Source organism: Rhipicephalus microplus, chromosome 6 (genome assembly GCF_043290135.1).
Source record: "Rhipicephalus microplus isolate Deutch F79 chromosome 6, USDA_Rmic, whole genome shotgun sequence".
Taxonomy (NCBI): domain Eukaryota; kingdom Metazoa; phylum Arthropoda; class Arachnida; order Ixodida; family Ixodidae; genus Rhipicephalus; species Rhipicephalus microplus.
The window spans coordinates 171,876,738-171,897,057 of NC_134705.1; the positions used below are offsets into that span (position 1 = coordinate 171,876,738).

General features: G+C 47.3%; 1 protein-coding gene across 1 annotated transcript in view; it reads right to left on the reverse strand.

Annotated features, from left to right (window-relative positions):
• The window catches only part of LOC119167160 (uncharacterized), a 349,532-nt gene that overhangs the window by 142,624 nt on the left and 186,588 nt on the right, over positions 1-20,320 (reverse strand). Inside the window, exon 2 of the mRNA XM_037418600.2 lies at positions 6,346-6,443. Within this exon, the coding sequence (XP_037274497.1) occupies positions 6,346-6,443 (98 nt within the window). The remainder of the gene's footprint in view (positions 1-6,345; positions 6,444-20,320) is intronic.

The following is a 20,320-nucleotide window of genomic DNA, read 5'->3' on the forward strand; positions in this document are numbered from 1 at the left end:
CAAACGGTGAACATTTGCTAATTTATGTTTTCGTGAAAAAAACAGCTCCAAGCCACTCGAACACACACGGAGCCAGAAGCAGGCCAGAAGTACGAAAATGAGACAAATGTGTGTACTGCCCATCATTCCCATGCTCGTTGAAGCGCCGTGCGTTGCAGCTCCCATAGACACTAGCGCCAGAGTTCCCTCTAGTTAGTATTGTGGGAAACTCTATGCCGCGCGCGACGCTCCGTCGTTATAGACAGCCGAGTTGAGCACTGTGCTATCTGCGTCAAATGAAACCCGAACACCAGCAAGCCTTCGCGATGGTATAGTGCGCGCAGTCAAGTTATCCCGATTGACAGGCGTGCGCCTGTTTGGACGATGTGCACCTATATGCGTACCTGTGCATGGTGACAAGCGGACAACGCGCACTATACCATTACGAAGGCACGTCGCTGTTAGGGTTAAACTTGACACCATCAGTACCTGAAGTTTTAAAGAGCCCCAGATGGTTGAAATTCCAGGAGTCCTCAACCACGGCGTCTCTCGTAGTCATATTGCTTGCTTGCTTGCTTGATTGATTGATTGATTGATTGATTGATTGATATGTGGGTTTAACGTCCCAAAACCACTATATGATTATGAGAGACGCCGTAGTGGAGGGCTCCGGAAATTTAGACCACCTGGGGTTCTTTAACGTGCACCCAAATCTGAGCACACGGGCCTACAACATTTCCGCCTCCATCGGAAATGCAGCCGCCGCAGCGGGGATTCGAACCCGCGCCCTGCGGGTCAGCAGCCGAGTACCTTAGCCACTAGACCACCGCGGCGGGGCTCGTAGTCATATTGCGGTTCTGGGACCTAAATCACCAGAAGTTATCATGTTATTAATTATATTACTTTGTGTCTGTGTTTGCGCGTCTTATACCTTGTTTTACGAAGAAACCCTTACCTACTATCGCTAAACTTCTTGTCGTTCATTGCAACTATAGACCAGTGTACAAGTGGAAAATGGCATCGCAGGTTACACATGGCATTGCACGGCAAAATACACTGGACGTGCCCAGGATCTGTCATGGAACATGTCCTGTACATGTCAATTAGCCTCGCAATGACCTTGCACAAAATTGAACATTCACCGAGAGCTGCGTGATGGTACAGATATATATTGTATAAATGCAGCGCGCCACAATGACGCGGTTTCGGTTGGACGGGCGAAATTACATGCGGATCTCGCTATAGCACGCAATAACAGGTAGTAACAACGGTAATCTACGGAAAAATTTCGTCCAAGACTCGGCCAGTGCTTCGGGACCGGCCCTTTTCGAGCACAGGACAAGCCGAAAGCGTTGTTGCACCAGCGCTCACCGAAACACTATAGACAGCGCTGTTATTTACTTTAATTCCCCTCTTGCATTTTCTTCAACACCTTTATTTTTTATTCTCTGTCATTCCCTTTTCCCAGCGCAGAGTTCCTTATTCCCCAGCACCAGTCCAAGTACTAGACAAACACTCTGTCTTGAAGGCAGGACGTGCGCACACGGTCACCAGAAAGAATTGACCACACCACAAAGGGCCATGGCTTCTTGGTCATTTCTGAGTTTGCGCGCCCAGTTTATTTCGCAGCAATATATATATATATATATATATATATATATATATATATATATATATATATATATATATATATATATTGCCACGAGGAATTGTTAAGGCGCAGTACAACGCAGACGTTGTTAAAAGAGGAACGCTGACGGCATCGCTACGACTCATGAAGCCCGCCGGAAGGCACGAGCCGGCCCAGCCTGTGCACGAGCTGCTACCGAGCAGCGGAAAAGAAGAGAAGAAGAGGACGACGAGCGTTCGCTGTTTTCTCCCAGCTACTGTGTAGTTCTTTTGGCTTTGGGCACAAGTTCGCCCTTATTAAACCTTGTAAATAGGACGTCCCGGGTGTGAGGTTGTTATATCCGTTACATTTTCTGGTGGAGGAGCCTGGGTACATGATTCCGAGCCCCACGCAAGAGCGAAGTCCAAGCACTGACCAGCCGCAACCAGTGGAGCTTACACCGGTGCACCAACGAGTCAGCCGCCGTATCCGAGGAGAGTTGCCAGAATTTGGGCCACTCCCTTCTGTATCAAGGGCATCGGTGACGGAGACAAGCGCCGCCACCACCATGACGAGCCAAGTTACGCCGGCACAACTCATCGTAAGCCAACCGGTCATCCCAAAGGTGTTTCATGGTGACCCATACGAGGACGCCGAAGACTGGTTAGAGCATTTCGAGAGAGTGGGAAATCTAAATCAGTGGAACGAGGAAGGCAAGCTGCGTAACGTCTACATTGCGTTGGAAGACTCTGCACGAGTGTGGTACGAAAACCACGAGGCATCTCTGACGTCGTGGCAAGAGTTTCGGCGGCAGCTACTGAGTACGTTCGCCAACAGTGATCGCCGGGAAAAGGCGGAAGCAGCTCTCCGCACACGGATTCAACGAACGAACGAAACTGTCGCGATGTACATCGAAGACATGTCCCGCCTTTTCAAGCGAGCTGATCCTGGCATGACGGAAGACAAGAAAGTGCGCCACCTCATGCACGGGGTAAAGCAAGAATTGTTCGCGGGACTCATCCGCAATCCGCCCCGTACTGTTGCTGAGTTTCGGTCGGAAGCAACAACCATCGAAACGACGCTTCAGCAGAGAGCCCGACAGTACAACCGCGACGTAGCCGGTGCATCCGCAGGAGTCTACTCAGCAGGCGTCGTGGATAATCTTGACACATTGCGCGAGCTCGTCCGGTCTGTTGTCAGGGAAGAATTAAGGAAACTGCAGTCACCTGATGTCACCCCCGAGCTGTCTCTTGCTGAAGTTGTCCGAGACGAAATTCGACAGGCCATGCGGGAGCCGCGGAGTGATGTGCCGGCGACACGACGGGCGGTAACGTACTCCGAGGTGCTCAGGCGACCTACTCTGCACTGTTCGCCGATCGAGACACCAAGTACTTATGTGCAGACAATGCGCAGCCCGCCTGAAATCGTAGAGGCAACACGCACTCCACCTCGTGCGAGAGAGATGATGCCACGGAAGAGCGATGTGTGGCGAGATGCCACACGTAGGCCCTTGTGTTTCCACTGTGGAGAGGCTGGCCACCTGTACCGATTCTGCCGATATCGTCAAGCTGGTCTTAGGGGATTCGCCATCAATGCACCGTGTCCGCGAAACGGCGAAAGACCTTCCGAGATTGAAGAATACCTATGCTCACGTCGGGAATTTGACCCGCCTCGTCGTCATCAACCACGCTCACCATCCCCTATGCGCTACCGCTCGTCTAGCCCACGTCCCTTCCCAAGCACGTCTAGGCAGCGTTCGCCTAGCCCAAATCCGGGAAACTGAAGAGGGCGACCTGTGGAGGCGAGGCCGCTGGCGACTTGGGATATGAAGATCCTCCACTGCGGTACGAGCCTGATAACGACGACTGTTTCCAGGTAAAGGAGTGCAGTACAGAGAAAATTACTTCAGACTTGCCGTTGGTGATTGACGGACTAGAGCTCAATGCTTTGATCGATACTGGTGCGGATTATTCTGTGATAAGTTACGAATTAGCGAAGCGACTCAAGAAAGTTCTGACCGAATGGGGTGGACCTCAAGTACGTACTGCAGGTGGTCACCTCATAACCCCTTCCGGCCGATGTACCGCAAGGGTCATGATACGGGGCTTCACTTACGTCGGTGACTTTGTCGTCCTGCCTGTGTGCTCGAGGGAAGTGATACTGGGAATGGATTTCCTACAAGCTAATGGTGCGATTATCAATTTACAGAGGTCGAGCGTGTCCTTTTCGACGGAGCAAGCTTTAAAGGTAGCACGATCAGATGAACGATGTACCACTCCACTGCGCGTCGTCGACGATGATGTGACTGTACCGCCACGGAGCAGTATAATGGTTCTCGTGCATAATGATGCATTCAGCGACTACGAGGGTGTGGCGGAGAGCAACGTGGATGTTTTCTTGAAAAGAGGCGTTTGTGTGGCACGAGGGATTATCCAGCTGCGAAACGGGTGCACAGACATCCTCTTGACGAATTTCGGTAACGAATTCCAGCACATCGCAAAAGGGACGGCAATAGCGTTTCTTCATGAGTTCTGTGAAGTGACAGAAATATGCAGTCTTGAAACGACGTCACCGAATGTGAAACTTCCATCTGATGCCTGCGACACAATATACGTAAATCCTAATCTTTCAGAGATTCAACGTCAACAGCTATACGACCTCGTGCGGGAATTTGGCAGCTGTTTCTCCAACAGTTCAAAGGTACGGCGCACGAGCATTACAAAACACAGGATCATAACGGACGAGACAACCAGGCCGGTATGCCAGCACCCGTATCGTGTTTCCCCTAAGGAAAGGGAAGTCATCAAGAAGCAGGTACGAGAAATGCTTGAAGATGATGTTATCCAGCCTTCTAACAGCCCGTGGTCATCTCCCGTGGTGCTTGTCAAGAAGAAGGATAACACGCTACGGTTTTGTGTCGACTACAGGAAACTGAATGCTGTGACTAAACGGGATGTATATCCCCTTCCACGCATCGACGACACGTTAGATCGACTTCGGTGTGCCAAGTTCTTCTCATCACTAGATCTGAAAAGTGGATACTGGCAGATCGAGGTTGATGAACGTGATCGCGAAAAGACTGCTTTTGTTACCCCGGACGGACTTTACGAATTTAAGGCTCTCCCGTTTGGTCTCTGTTGTGCGCCGGCAACGTTCCAACGCATGATGGACACTGTGCTTTCCGGATTGAAGTGGCAGTGTTGCCTAGTGTACCTAGACGACGTGGTCATCTTCGCGGCTACATTTGAGGAGCACATCAAGCGCCTTCGGTCAGTGTTAGAGGCAATCCGTTCGGCAGATTTGACAATCAAGCCAGAGAAGTGCCGATTAGCTTTCGAAGAGCTTCGTTTTCTTGGGCATGTCGTCAGCGCCCAAGGTGTTCGCCCTGATCCTGATAAGACGGCCGCCGTCGCAAGGTTTCCGGTGCCAACAGACAAAAAGTCAGTACGGAGATTTCTAGGTCTATGTGCGTACTATAGACGATTTGTGAGAAATTTTTCAAAGATCGCAGAACCCTTAACGAGACTTACGAGAGAAGATGTGCCTTTCCAGTGGCAAAACGAGCAACAAAGCGCCTTCAACGAATTGAGAAAGAGGTTAGAAAACCCCCCGATTCTTTCTCACTTTGATGAGACAGCCGACACGGAAATACACACAGATGCCAGTAACATCGGCCTTGGATGCGTTCTAATACAGTGGCAGAAAGGTGAAGAAAAAGTGATAGCTTATGCCAGTCGGACTCTAACAAAAGCAGAGACAAACTATTCGGCCACGGAAAAAGAATGCCTTGCCGTCGTCTGGGCCATCAGTAAATTTCGGCCGTACCTATATGGTAGACCATTCAAGGCAGTCAGCGATCACCATGCGCTTTGCTGGCTGGCGAACATAAAGGAACCATCTGGACGACTAGCAAGGTGGAGCCTCAGACTGCAAGAATACGATATAACAGTGGTATACCGATCTGGCAAAAAACATACCGATGCCGACTGTTTGTCACGGGCTCCTACAGACACACCACTATCAGAAGAAGACGACTTTCCGTTCGTAGGAATTGTCGAGACCACTCAAATAGCCGAACTCCAACGTACAGACAAAGAATTACTCCCGCTTATCGAACACCTGCAAGGAATTGACGTACAAGTACCCCGTATATTTTCTCGAAGCCTCGCATTGTTCTGCCTCCGAGGAAACGTTCTCTACAAGAGAAACGAGGACGACGAGCGTTCGCTGTTTTCTCCCAGCTACTGTGTAGTTCTTTTGGCTTTGGGCACAAGTTCGCCCTTATTAAACCTTGTAAATAGGACGTCCCGGGTGTGAGGTTGTTATATCCGTTACAATATATATATATATGTTTTTCTTACACCGTATTTGGTATTGTAATGTTAGCTTACTGTCTTTATTGTTATACACACACATCTTTGTCATTGTCCCACCTGCCTTGTATAGGGTACACTGGCCTCGTCAAGCTGTCCATAAACAGCTTTGAGCCCATGATCCTCTCCAGAACCTGTTCTTTCATGGAAAATAAAAATGATTTGATTTTGATTTGATTTCTTGGAATGAATACGTACCGTCAATCGGCTGAGCTCTCTGTTGTTCTGAACTCGCTAATGTCTCTGTCTTTCCGCCTCTTTCCTTCTCCTTTAGTCGAAGACGTGACATAAACGGCAAACGCAATCAACTGTTGCTCTAGTGAGGCACGATGTTACTTTTATTTTCTATTTTTTTAAAGCGGCGTTGCGAAACTAAACACTGACCTGTAGCTGCTGCACTAGCCTGGTGAGTGGTTCCACGCCGTGCTTGTGACATGACGCCCGGTACGCCTCCAGCAGGTCCTCGGACTTGGAGACGGGTGCTGTTGCAGAAGAGGGAAGAGAGTCTACGTATAAGAACCACGAATGGAAAATCGAAAAGAGAGGGAGGAAAAAAGTTCGACACCACTTTGCACTCATTATAGCACTTGAAGGCTAAAACCAGCTACCAACTTGGTACTGCATTAGGTAATACCAATCAGAAACTTCGATCGTAGCCACAGGGGAATTTCAAGAGGTCCCACGGCCATGGTATACTTCAAGTCATTGCATGTTCTGCGGATTTGTGTTATTCGTAAATTTCGGATCCTTTATGTCCTACGTTCGACAAATCCAAGAGCTAAGAAGCGACGGGCGCTTTATTTGTGCGCAAAAAAAAATCTCCTAAAATCATTCCTACATAAAAGTTACACTATTGAAGACCAGGGCTCGTATTCCCAAAAGTACCTCGATCAGGCTAAACATTTTCGTAAGAGAATATTTTAGCCAGTGAAAGTACGGCACATATGATTAACAAAGCCGGTTGGCTAACGGTAAAACTCGCAAACGACGATAGTTATAGCGCGAGAACAAAACGACGACACAGAGACAAGAAGAATACGAAAGACACTTCTTGTGTCCTTCTTGTCTCTGTGTCGTCGTTTTGTTCTCGCGCTATCACTATCCTCATGCCATACCAACTAGCCCACGCTGACAAACTTCTAAGTCGCAAACGACATAGCAGTATTGTGAATTTGGACCTGGACAGTGCGCAAGTAGTAACCAGCTGCATTGTGAGACATCATCATCATCATCATCATCATCAGCCTGACTACGCCCACTGCAGGACAAAGGCCTCTCTCATGTTCCGCAGTTAACCCGGTCCTGTGCTTGCTGCTGCCAATTTATACCCGCAAACTTCTTAATCTCATCTGCCCACCTAACCTTCTGTCTCCCCCTAACCCGCTTTCCTTCTCTGGGAATCCAGTTAGTTACCCTTAATGACCAGGCATTGTGAGACACACGCCTTAAACTACCTTGATGTCCTCAAGCGAATAAAACCTTCCCACAAGTTCTGCCCGGGAGGTTTCATATTCTGAGAATCTTCGTAGCTCTTCTGACGCGACATGAACTTTAGCAGAATTTTTCAGAGCATCTCGACTGTTTTAATCAGCAGTTGATCTTAATTTATAGTTCTTTTCTTCATATATAGAGACACAATGATCACCTTTTTTTCCGTCACTTTATGGCAGGGCTGCCACTCATAGATGGCGCCACGAAAATGATGTAAAAAGACGATATATAAGGAACCCACAAAGTCACTCTATATGGTTTATACCATAGAGTTTCGCAAAATTAACTAGAAGGCACTCTGGCACTGCGATCGTTCAGCGACCATAGGAATGATGGGTAGTACACACATTTGCCTAGTCTTCGTACTTGCGGGCGGCGAATCGTACTTGCGGCTTCATTTATTGCTGTTTTTCAGTTTTGTTTTGAAAGAAAAAACGAACCCTTTTGAACTTATGGACTTGATTCGAAATAGTAAGCTTAAAAGAATAAGGTTGTGAAGCGCAAACGGTGAACATTTGCGAATTTATGTTTTCGTGAAAAAAAAAAAACAGCTCCAAGCCACACAAACACACACGGAGCCAGAAGCAGGCCAAAAGTACGAAAATTAAACAAATGTGTGTACTACCCATCATTCCCATCCTCGTTGAAGTGCCGTTCATTGCAGCTCCCACAGACACTAGCGCCAGAATTCCCTCTAGTTAGTATTGTGGGAAACTCTATGGTTTATACAGCATATCTCGTCTGGAATAGGACGCCGACGACCACCAACAGACGACAGGATAACGAATGATCCCGGCAGGATCGTGCGAACAAAAAGAAAAAAGGCGAAGCTAAGGTAAAACAAAATGCCGGACGGACGGAAAAGTTGACAGCGATGAACTGCCGGAGTGGAGCGGAACAATGAGACGGAGATGCGTCGGACAAGAACAAGAACAAAAAAAGCAAACAAAAGAACGAGAAACGAATAAACAAAGCAATCGAACGTAAACGCACGTGGAGCGTAGCAAACGACCCCGGCAGCGCAACCGAACGGGAAACGCGAATACGCGCGCAACGCGAGAACCAGCGAGAACCAGCGAGAACACACAAAGGAAGTGCGAGCGGTTCGATCGTCTCTAGCTAAGCTGTACTACGTACGCTCCCATTCATCGCGGACAATCGCAAACAATCGCGCAACCCTAGCACGCAATCTCGCGAACGCGTCGTATTGCTTTCCCTCTCTCCCCGACCGCTACTACCAGCGCATCGACAAACGCGACTCCCGCGAGAACAAAAGGAAACACACGAAACCAACGAAACCCGAACGCCTCTCGTCCGCGTGATGTGCAATGCGAGCGCAGCGGCGCGCGACGGCGGCGACCGGCGAAAGCGCGTCCGCGCGCGATGATAAACGGGTGCCGCAACGCCTAACCAATGTCGATCGTCTGTCGCGGCCAGCAGGCGGAGTTTCGTAACAGTGCGCTGTAATGAACTTTGGCACTAGTGTCTATGGGAAATGCAACGCATGACGCTTCAGCCGTCATGGGAATTCGGGTTAGTAGTAGTAGTAGTATGCGGATTTGAACAAGCTTCCCGGGCTGTGTTCTAATACTCACCGTAGACGGCTAAATAGACAGCTAAATGGACGGCGGCCATCTTAAGTCCTATTCCAATTCTCACGTAGCCGGCAAAATGGACAGCTCCGAGAAGACCGCATCGTAGACAAATACGATGCAGGCTACTTTGCTGTCTAAACAAGATGGCGACTCCGCGAATCGCTCCGATAGATCGGATATCGCCGGAACGGTCGTCTGCACACAAGCTGACGCTTTCCCAGACGCTCAATGTGGGTAACGTTTATTTGTTTTTGATTTCAACGCGAAATAAGCCAGAAAATACGACTGTTACGCTGGTTTATTTTAACTTTTCCTTCTCGACGCGAGGTGGCGCATTGTCGCGTAAAAGCAGTCTGAATGTGTTCCCTTTCTAGGATTGCATGGGCTCGATGCTGTCTTCTAAGCGGTCTTCGTAGACTGTCTATGTGCTGTCTAAGAATTGGAACACAGCCCTTATTTGGACTCCGCCTGGCTCCGCGTGGTCCGGAGCCGCTTTGTCGCGATACGTATAGTTCAGCAAATGTTGAGTAGTTCTACTTCACCACCTTAAACTTTTGAGCTGACCAATCCAAGTCGCGGGTTTGATACCGGCGGCGGCGCTCGTATTTCGATGGAGGTGAGATGGTATATGTTCTGCGAGTCGTCAGTGCATGTTAGAAAGCAACTGGAGGCCAAATTTTCAGGAGCCCTCCGCTGCGGCGTGCCCAATAATGACATCATGGTTATGGCGCACAGGACCACAGATAATACATTCTTACCCCTTTAAAGACAGTCACAAACTGAACTTTTTCGAGGTTAACGCCTGCATACGACTCTTAGAAGAGATTATAATTATCTCCAAGAGAGAAAATAACTTGTATCTTTAAAAATGTGGCATGTTATTATTATTATTATTATTATTATTATTGTTGTTGTTGTTGTTGTTGTTGTTGTTGTTGTTGTTGTTGTTGTTGTTGTTGTTGTTGTTGTTGTTGTTGAAGTTGTTGTTGCTGTTGTTTTCGTCATCACTGCGGTTTGCTGTTTAGCATTTCCCGATATGACTTCTCAGAAACGCGTATTTCATCGCAGCGTGTGTAATACCCGACTTGCACGCTCTATACGACAAAATAAGTACCCACGTACCTCGGCCTAGTGTGCGAGCCGCTTCGATAAATCCCCTCGGGCGTCTACGAGCTATAGGAACGAAAGGCACAAGACACTCGTGAAACGCGGGCAAGAACACTCATCTAGGCGCGGTTCGCGTGAATTAACCCCCCCCCCCCCTCCCCAACAAACATACCAGATATACACATGCGAAGCAACGCGCAGTGCGAAACGACTGACATAGTGTTTCGCGAGAGCACGACGTATATAGCCAGCGCAGTTGACAACAGCTGCCACGTGCAAAGTTCGAGTACGGTATTTAGCGCTATACCAGCATATCCTGTTCCTCTAGCGCCATCCTGCGGCACAGAAGTTTCTCACGACGCATATCGTTACGCGCGTTATACGTGTTCTCAGAAGGCGGCAAGCTATAGCTGTAAGTATACTTCCTCTCGAATAAGAATAACACCTGTCGTAAAATTCCGAACAAGCGCCCTCCCTGCGGTGAACTATAATACAAGATTGTGGAGGAAATGCCCCTTTGCTCGGTCGTGGAGCGAAAATTCATGACAGCGAAGGAAGAGGCACTACGAATTAAAAAAAAATACACACCCGTGCTTCTAATCAAATGCTTCACTAAGTGCGAACGCACTTAATGTTTCGAAATGGTGAACGAAACAGTGAACGTGGTGAGAGGGGAGGGCGGATCACTTGCTCTGTGATTGGAACGTATTCATCTCTCAAAAAAAAAGGGGGGAGGGGGGGGGCACTTGTTCGGTATTTTACCGCGTACATAAGATGCTTACCGATTGGGTCCGCAGAGTGTCCCGAGATGAAAAAGTGATATACACTGCAAAACCCAATCCGCTTGTTAACGAACACAAAAGAAGTGAAGTGTTCAGCTTTCACGTTGCATCATGCTCGACACCGACCTAAAGGTCGTGGGTTCGAATACCGGCCGCGGGGCGCCGCCTTTTCGACGGAGGCCCGAATTCCCGAAGTCCACATGCTCGGTGAAGACCCTCGGGTGGCCAAACATTTGTGGAGTCCCTTGACTACACGGCGTCCTTTCTGGCCATATCGTGGTTTTTTGGAGGTTAAAAATCCCGACAAGTGAACGGTTGCAGCACGGGAAGGCCCGAGCGTATACGAGATGCTGTTCAAAGGACGAAGTCTAGACTTACAATTGAAGTTAACCAAAAGAAGGTGTTCACTTCATATTGTTATTAATGTACCAAATGGCCCATAAAGCCGCATTGTTAATGAGTACGAGTTACCGTCCTTATATAATCTGATATACCTAGTGTGCATACAAGTGGAGTGCTGAAGTGCCGATGGAACCAAAGGTCATACATCTACCTAGGTGTTGCGCAACGTTCAACCACGCAGGTTTGTAATCCCGACGCCTCGTTGATAAAGGGGGCGTTCGTAAATCTTCTTGCTTTCAACAGAAGTTAAAAAACAGCGCTAAAAAGACGGGACAAGAAAAGAAAGGACAACAGGACAGCGCCCTGTCCTGTTGTCCTTTCTTTTCTTGTCCCGTCTTTTTAGCGCTGTTTTTTAACTTCTGTGAACATGAACCAACCAGCCCAAATGCGTACGCTTCTGCTTTCAACAGTGTTTATTTTTACGGTATAAGCAGTATGTTCAACAGGTGTTTCGACGACCTGTGGCCAGCACAGCAAGACCTCAATCGCTATAATGCGCCAAGAAACTCTATTTAACTAAGCGTGACCAACGAACGAACGTTATAGGCAGATAGATAACTCGCTAGCAATGTAAATGACCATGTAACCAACTCCCGAATAACCAAGCGAGTAACAAATTGATCATCTGATTAACGGCGTGCTCGGTACACCTGTGTCACCGTACAGACTGACTGCAGGTGGAAGGTTGTTTTTAATTCTTAGGTTGTCACGAACGATACCGGTTATTGAAATTCACTTTCGAAATTCCCTGTCACGTGCTCCCATTACGTAATTCGCGGTGAAAGAAAGAGAGAGAGAGAAAGATGCAAGGAGTAGCAGGGAGGTTAACCGGACGCACGACCGGTTTGCTACCCTGTACTGGGGAAAAACATGAAAGAGAGAAAAAAGATAGGAGAGAGGGAAGAAAGACACACATAATCACGAGCACATTCGGGGGAGCACGCGCAGTCCTCAGGCGCTCACTCGGATATGTTTGCGCTCAAGTACTGTTTCCGTACGGCTGCTAAAATAGAGTTGCCTCTTGCTCGTTGACAGCGAAGCGACATCTCTGGGCGGGCATGCGTAGAATGTCGCAAGGAGAAGGGAAGGGGGAGTGGTTGCACATTAGAGCGAGAGGAGGTGTGAAGAAGAAGGCAAGGGATTCCGGAATCTTGGCAACGCGCGCTTGGAACGCGCTTCTCGTCACACGGCCCCGTGTGTCTCAATTGTCTACTCACACAAACACGCGCCTGTATATATATATAAACACCAGAGGCTGTTGCCGGGCTAACAAAAAGGTTTCCAGGAGTGCTTCTGCGCTAAACGTGTTGTTACCGCGCCGCTGGCGTTACTTGTTGTATACCCCCCACGGTTTCCCGAGCCGGTAGGTATTCATGCCTCAGAAGGTTGCGACTTTCTGTTGCCTCCTGGTGTACTGCGGCGAAGAAAAAAAAAAGAGTGTTTGTCGTCCCCGTTTCTTTCTACGCAGTACACTAGGAACAATGACAATAGGTCATTGTCGTCCCTGTTTTCTCCAGCGCAGTACACCACCCTGTAAATCGGAAAACATGCGCGTATCTTATATGTTCACCGCAAGTATAGGGTGGCAGACACCAAACACGGCAGTTGAATTTAGCGAGTTATCACCGTTGGCATTAGTGTCAACAACATACGCCGTTCAAGACAGGGGGGCCGAAGAGGCTGGCAGGACGATACTGCCATTATAAGCAGATCGATCAATCAAGACTCAGCTTACCAACCAAGCAATCAAAGCAACAAAATAAATGAGTTTGCTGTCGCCACGCTAACAATTCTAGTCAACGTACACCGACCGCGTCGCTTCAGACAATAAAAGCAAAAGCGTTGTGCTTCGGACGCGATAGGGTGACACGGATCATCAATCAGCATAACTGGACGACGATCCGCGAACGGTGCCCGAATCCGGCAGCTGCTCGGCCATGTGCCGGTCATCAATACTCGTTACCCGCTGCTTGGCGGCGCTGCGGTCGCGATACGCGTGTGTTCCGTGAAGATGAACGGAAGCGAGACAAATCGAAGCCCGCGCGGAGCCAAGACTCCGTGTACCGGAAATTGTGTGTGCAGTGCAAACATTGCCTCAGAGAACAGGTGACTCGAGCGTTAGGTGCGCTGGTGACCACAGAGGCCTTAGATGCAATCCGCACTGGAAACCTCTGATCTAAAATACAGCTAATTGAGAATGAAAGTAATGTCGTACAGCATGCAGAGCACTGGCGTATGGGACGAATTGTTGCAAATTTATGCAAATAGACGTGCAAAATTTTCTATTTATGTGTGTAATACAACCCACATACAAACACGCTCACGAACATACGTAGGGTATGGTTACGCCCCTTTCCCCCTAAATAAATTATTGGCTACACGATCTGCCTTCGCACACAAAATCAGTGTATGCCTTATTGAACTTTTTGCGTGGTATACTGGCCTATTGAATAGGCTATAGCACCCCAGCTCACTTTTATTTCTTTTCTCTCCCGCGCGTCTATTTCGCTATTCGCTTTCTTTCCCGTCTTTATTCCCCCTTCTCCCTTGCCTTAGTGCAGGGTAGCAAACCGGATGCTCCAATTTCTGGTTAACCTCCCTGCCTTTCCCTCATTTTATTCTCTCTCTATACTGCCCCAAAGAGTGACCATTCTGCGGCGTAGAATTAAGTAAGATCATACTCTCGGAAACAACGTTTCTGCGAGAGAACTCCGGAGCAGAGGCGTAGCCAAAAATTTTCTTTCGATTGGCGAGGTGGGAGGCGGGGAGGGGGCACCTCTTTGACTTGTAGTTGGGCCCGGCCAGGTCGAGTGTCATGTTGTGCTCAGTATCACATAGCAAAGGTAAAGAATCGCGGAAGGGGGTGGCCCCACGGCTTGTTAAGCCACTGCTCCAGAGCCCTTCCATATTTTGTGAAGCTGGAAGCCAGTAGCGCCGGCTACACGTTCTGCGTCGGCCGCTCTATAACTTCGCTTTCACACCCATCGATTCGCACTCCCGCGGGCTTCGACGTGGCGTTACCTCGATTACCGCTTTTACTCCAGCGAGTGGCCGACGCGAGTCTGTTCAATAGCAATGCAAAGGGCAAGCGCTGATAACGGCGCCAGCGTGATCTCGACGTCACTAGACAAAGGGAGCACTACGATTGGTTGGCACTACGATCGGTTGGAGCACTACGATTGGCCGAGTATCGCGAAGTTTGTGAAAGGGGCGTCGGCCGTGTTGAGGGAAATCGAAAACTGTACGCATCTTCAGCCAACGGACGCAATCAACCAAAGCCGAGTCGTGTACAGCTTCGCCAAGTGCTCCGACAAGCTATACGTGGGAGCTATTCTCCCGGTGTCCGCCTAGTGGACATGTCCACTTCGGAGGAGTGAATTCAGTTACTCTACAGAGTGGCGAGCAGTGACGTCACTCTTGACCAGGTCGACGCAAAGAACCCACCAGTACATTGCCAGTGCAAAGAGAATGAAAGTGGACAAATTGCATAGCAGCATGACTCTAAAAAAAAACTTGGTATGAACGTGTTGAGGTGTTGAGAGTGATGCGAGAGAATGCCAACCGACCTTCGGGGTGCTTCAGGCGGGCGGCCGCTTTAAACCCAATTCAAGTGCTGACGTGACTTAAAGCTCATGCACAAACATTCGAGATGTTCGTCCACAAACGGATCACTGGGGGCAACGTTCGTTGCGTAGGAACGCATTCCATACGTTTCTCATTTGTGTCGAGAGTTGCGAAAGCTTCGAGACGTCAAATCGAGCTTGTGGAAGAAAGACCGAAAAAAGGCAGCGCGCTGATGGCCGAGCTTCAGTCGAAAAGTGCCGACCGAAGTGGACAGTCCACTAAGTGGACACGACGAGAATCGCCCTCCACATTTGCATGACCAAATGTGGGCAATCAAGCGGGCCCAGACAGCGGAGGAAAGGCTATAATAGCCTCATCCGCACATAATGCCCGGATAGCCTGAGCCGGGGCAGGAAATTTTGCACGAGCTTTCTTTAATAAGCTCTGTTTCGCCGTCCCTCCGTCAGTCCATCCGCCCTATAAGAACGTCTAATGAAGTTCCTACGAGACTAGAACAATCGGGTAACAGCTCGAGGAATGGGACAAACGGATTCGGGCAGACGAAGCCCTTGCCTATCTCTGTCTCTCTGCACTGCCCATTGCATTCTGGCTTCATTCATATAGTATGCACCAACCAGTTTAAGTCAACACTTCTGAAGAAGCTATCTTTTTTTTTAATATAATTTTAAACAGCATCTATTTCTTCGGCATACCACAACAGAGAGATGAGTATGAAGATCGGGAGGCTAACCAAATTTCAGAATCCGTTTTGATACCCAGCTATTTCCCCACCTCGGCACATCTAAGTTCCCTTCCCAGCGTCTATCTACGAAGCACACACAGTAGACACCCCTAAATACCAGTACTACCGCAGCTGCCGACCCAAAACATTCGAACAGGCACCAAGGATATACGCGTGAAAAGCGTGCACGAACAACCAATAAACAAAACGATACTACATAGTGTGTGTCGTAAACACACAGATGAGTATCCTTATCATGCAACACAGTGGGTGCACGAAGTGTGCACATCAAGACAAAAGGGGAAAAAAAAAAACTTGAACATCGGCGATAAACAGACAGCGAGATCGGTGAAAATGTTATGCCCCACAGTAAAATTTTCTCGAAAAAAAAATGCTGCAAGAACCTTTTTCACTTGTATCAAATCCCTGCACTATACCCGCTAGGTATAAGTTCGCTTCATGATTCGAATCACTACAATCACGCGGGTATTCGTTCTTACTTTTTTTTTTATTTTCGCGAAGAGGCATTAAGGGACAGTAGCGCATGCAAATTATATCCTTCTGAACACAGCCATGACGTTGATGTTCATATCCAGCAGAGAGCGATTTCGCTCCCGAAATTAAGCCTAAACCAATAAAGAGGGGAAAAAAAGAAAGAAAGGCTAGGCAATACAACGCGCTATAAAATTACTGCAGTCTATATTAGAAAATGTGCTCACCAGTTTTTGCTCGATATAAGAAAGAAAAAAAAAGAAAGAAGGAAAGAAAGAAAGAAAGAAAGAAGGAAAGAAAGAAAGAAAGAAAGAAAGAAAGAAAGAAAGAAAGAAAGAAAGAAAGAAAGAAAGAAAGAAAGAAAGAAAGAAAGAAAGAAAGAAAGAAAGAAAGGATACAGAGCTGCAGAGAGCGAGGTATTTTTAAAGGCTCCATTGCGAGTATCGTAATTTATATACACGCGTGAAACCGACGGACACCTCGATTCGAGCACGGCGTCGTAATGGAGATTCGTGACGCCATAAAGACGGCCATAACGCGGTTACGCAGAAGGCGCTGGCACGAGCGAGAGCGGTTTATGTTCCGTTTTGTCGACTCCGCTGCGCAACGCGCGAAGAAAGGCCGTGTGTATACGCTGCGGTGCTTCCAGTGTTGATCGGCAACGTACGTGGAGGAGAGACTGCGTCGTTTCAGTATGAGCGAGAAAGAGAAGGAATAAAAGGGAAAGAGGGATCGGACATTGTGAGCCACTAGAATGCGTTGCGCTCAAAGTCAATAACAACTATCACACCTTAACAAGACAGACAGACAGACAGACAGACAGACAGACAGACAGACAGACAGACAGACAGACAGACAGACAGACAGACAGACAGACAGAAGAAGAAGAAGAAGAAGAAGAAGAAGAAGAAGAAGAAGAAGAAGAAGAAGAAGAAGAAGAAGAAGAAGAAGAAGAAGAAGAAGAAGAAGAAGAAGAAGAAGAAGAAGAAGAAGAAGAAGAAGAAGCCCAAACAATGGCTCATACCCACTCGGTGGGACTGGCCAAGAATTGATCACACGAATTGTTAGACACCCGCCACGGTGGTCTAGAGGCTAAGGTACTCGGCTGCTGACCCGCAGGCTACGGGATCGAATCCCAGGTGCGGCAGCTGCATTTTCGATAGAGTCGAAAACATTGTATGCCCATGTGTTAGGATTTGGGTGCACATTAAAGAACCCCAGGTGGTCGAAATTTCCAGAGCCCTCCAGAACGGCATCTCTCATAATCATATGGAGTTTTGGGACGTTGAACCTAACATATAAATGAATCAATGAACCAATCAATCAAACAAATTTTTAGGCATTTCCAGTATTAAATATCGATTAAAAAGGAAGAAAAGACCGTCATATTTCTGTCTTCTCACTCAGTGTACTTACGGCCTCCCGTCACCCTCTGCAAGCTATTGCGCAATTAACGTGGTCTTCCACAGCCTCCGTGATCGGCAACACCATTTCACCAACGCACACTGTCATGCGGCGATGTGATCACGCGATTTGGCATCACAAACGTAACAGAGACGTCACGATAAAGAGAGTGACGTCACGAATTTGATTGATATGCTAAATCGTGATGACGTAATTACATGATGCCGTAATCAAACGAACGACTGTGTGCATGACATCAGTTGTTTTAAACCATCACCGAATGGCCACTCCAAGCAAGTGTGTTTAGAAAAAGTGGTTAACGATTTGGAGCACTAGGTGCTCAACTTAGATACTTCACATTATGGGGAACTTTCAAACAAGTGCCCACTAAGCCATAATTATTCCTTTTACGAATCAGCGAAGGGCCCAATTCGCGTTCGTAAGGCGCAGCATGCGAACCTGCGCAGATGAACACTTTGTTTATCCTTTTTCTGTTGAATAAAATTAAATACAACGTCCAGGTTAAAATTTCAACGTCGATATTATTTTTTCTACGATAATTGAACAGCGTCCTGTAATCTGGATCTTAGAAACTATTTTCCTGACACAAGAAATAATAAGTGTTCAAGCAATGCAATGCGACCGGTACAGTCTGAGCTGAAACGCAAATCGGAAACCGGAACTCATGGGTAGTGCGCTAATCATTGCAGAGCAAGCGTTTGCACATTTTATAGCGTCATTTTGCTATTTATTTTTCTGCGCTCTTCTAATCAACACGTGGGCACCAATCTCAACTTTCAGGAGGCGATGTTTGGTTTTCAAGTCTTCCGGGAAGGAAGTGTTTTTTTTTTTTGTTTGTTTTGTTTGTTTGTTAATTAACGAAAAGAAGAAGCCTACTTCACGAGTTCTAGCAATGCAAATTTACCTAACGTAAAGATATTTTAATATTAACCTTTTTTTATCGACGTACCTGGATACTGAAGTTCATTCCTGGATACTGAAGACAGACACACAGACAGACACACAGACAGACCAATTTTTTTTCGTCTAACGTCCCCAAGAAAGACTATCGTCTTTAAAAGCTCCTTTTCAGTCCCGCAGGGTGCACTTAGCGCGTAGAGGGCGCCCACGTAGGGACTCAATTAATCAATCGACCATTTTATTTCCATATATATTTCTATATAGTGAATGTTTCAGCTGAACGAACTTTATCTGCGGAACTGGCCTCATTTAAGAAATCAGTTAATGAAAGTTTCGCGCTGTGCAGTACTGGCGTAGCAGTGCATCCGGCTTTGAAATCGCCAATCCATCAGTGGCGGTGAAAGATCGCTTGCACATGCAGCACTACCACGGCAAAGCGGTCGAGCGGATGACTAGAACAGACCACGCATGGCCTCCGAGATTTAGAGCGCGCGGCGTGCGCACCCGCTATCTAAGAGGTCATGGTGCACGTGCCTTTCAGTGCCTATGCAGATCTATCAGATTTGTGATTTTTGTCCAGGATTCCTTCAAAATCAAAGCTTTTTCGTTAAATAAAGTTTCCTTATTTCATTCCATTCCTCCAAAACCCCCAAAAAGAAGAGTGCTACAAAGAACTTGTAATGGCTGAATCAGGCTCAGATCCCCTGTCGGCAGCCGAGGTTGTAGGATCTATTGGAAAGTTGCGAGGCTTCGCATCGTAGCAACAAGCTGTGCCACAGTTCAGAGAGTTCACAAAAACGCCGACTCTGTAGACAGCTTCGCCTCTTCTTGCGTTTTAAGGACACTAATCCAAATAAAAATAAGGAATTATTTTTTTCTAAATTACTTTGAGAATGAAAGCACATCCCACGTTTTATTTAATTTATGTTTCCAAGCTGTTCCGAATTACAGTCAGCATTTACTTTAGTAAACTTTCATTCAAGCAACCTATTTGCGTGGGTGCCTTCAAGTTCAGCAATTTCGTGTTCACTTTACATCAATAGGCAATTCTGTCAAGTTACAAGCACAAAAGGACGTCCGAAAAGATATGCCGAAATGAATTCTTCAAAGGATCGACCACTTTTTAGCTCATATTTTTTTCTTATGTTGTACAAATTACCGATTACGGCGGCGTAACAGAGGGGCCGATATGGAACACCGTCGCCCACAGAAGATATACGGTTACAGATAAACAAATACGACCCTCCCCCCCCCCCCCCTGTACACCTCCTCCAAACATAAAAAAAATAAATGAAAAGAGAGGAGGTTCATCGGCGGGTTCATTGAAAAACACATCTTCGCAATCTCCACCGCGCGGCTCGCTCCTTATCTCCATAATCTGGCTGCTCTATCATTATAGTCCCGTTTCTTCCACGACACAGTATTTTTTTTCTTGTTTACTTCTCTCGCCAAGCATTACAAAAAGTCATTATTTAATACTCTGATGTCAATTTGTGACTTTCTTTATTTTCAATAGAGTTTTTGTTGACGCATAACTTAATAGCCCGTGCGATTTTTCGCAATTGGTATACCGAATGGCTATTACTCCCTGACCGACGTCGAACAGTCAAAAAGACAGACGAATGTTTACACAGCAATGTGAAGCGTACGGATAATAGCAGAGCGCGGTCATCACTAAGCGACGAGAAAAAAAAAACAAATCCGTATATACAGCGAGTAATCACCGGCCACCTAAAGTGGCACGGTCAATATAATATATCGGACTGACCTCTCTCCCATCCTCTGGATTGTCTCGTCCTGGACGAGCCGACACTATTTCTTTTCTTTATTATTATTGCCTTTTATGTGTGCGCTTGTGT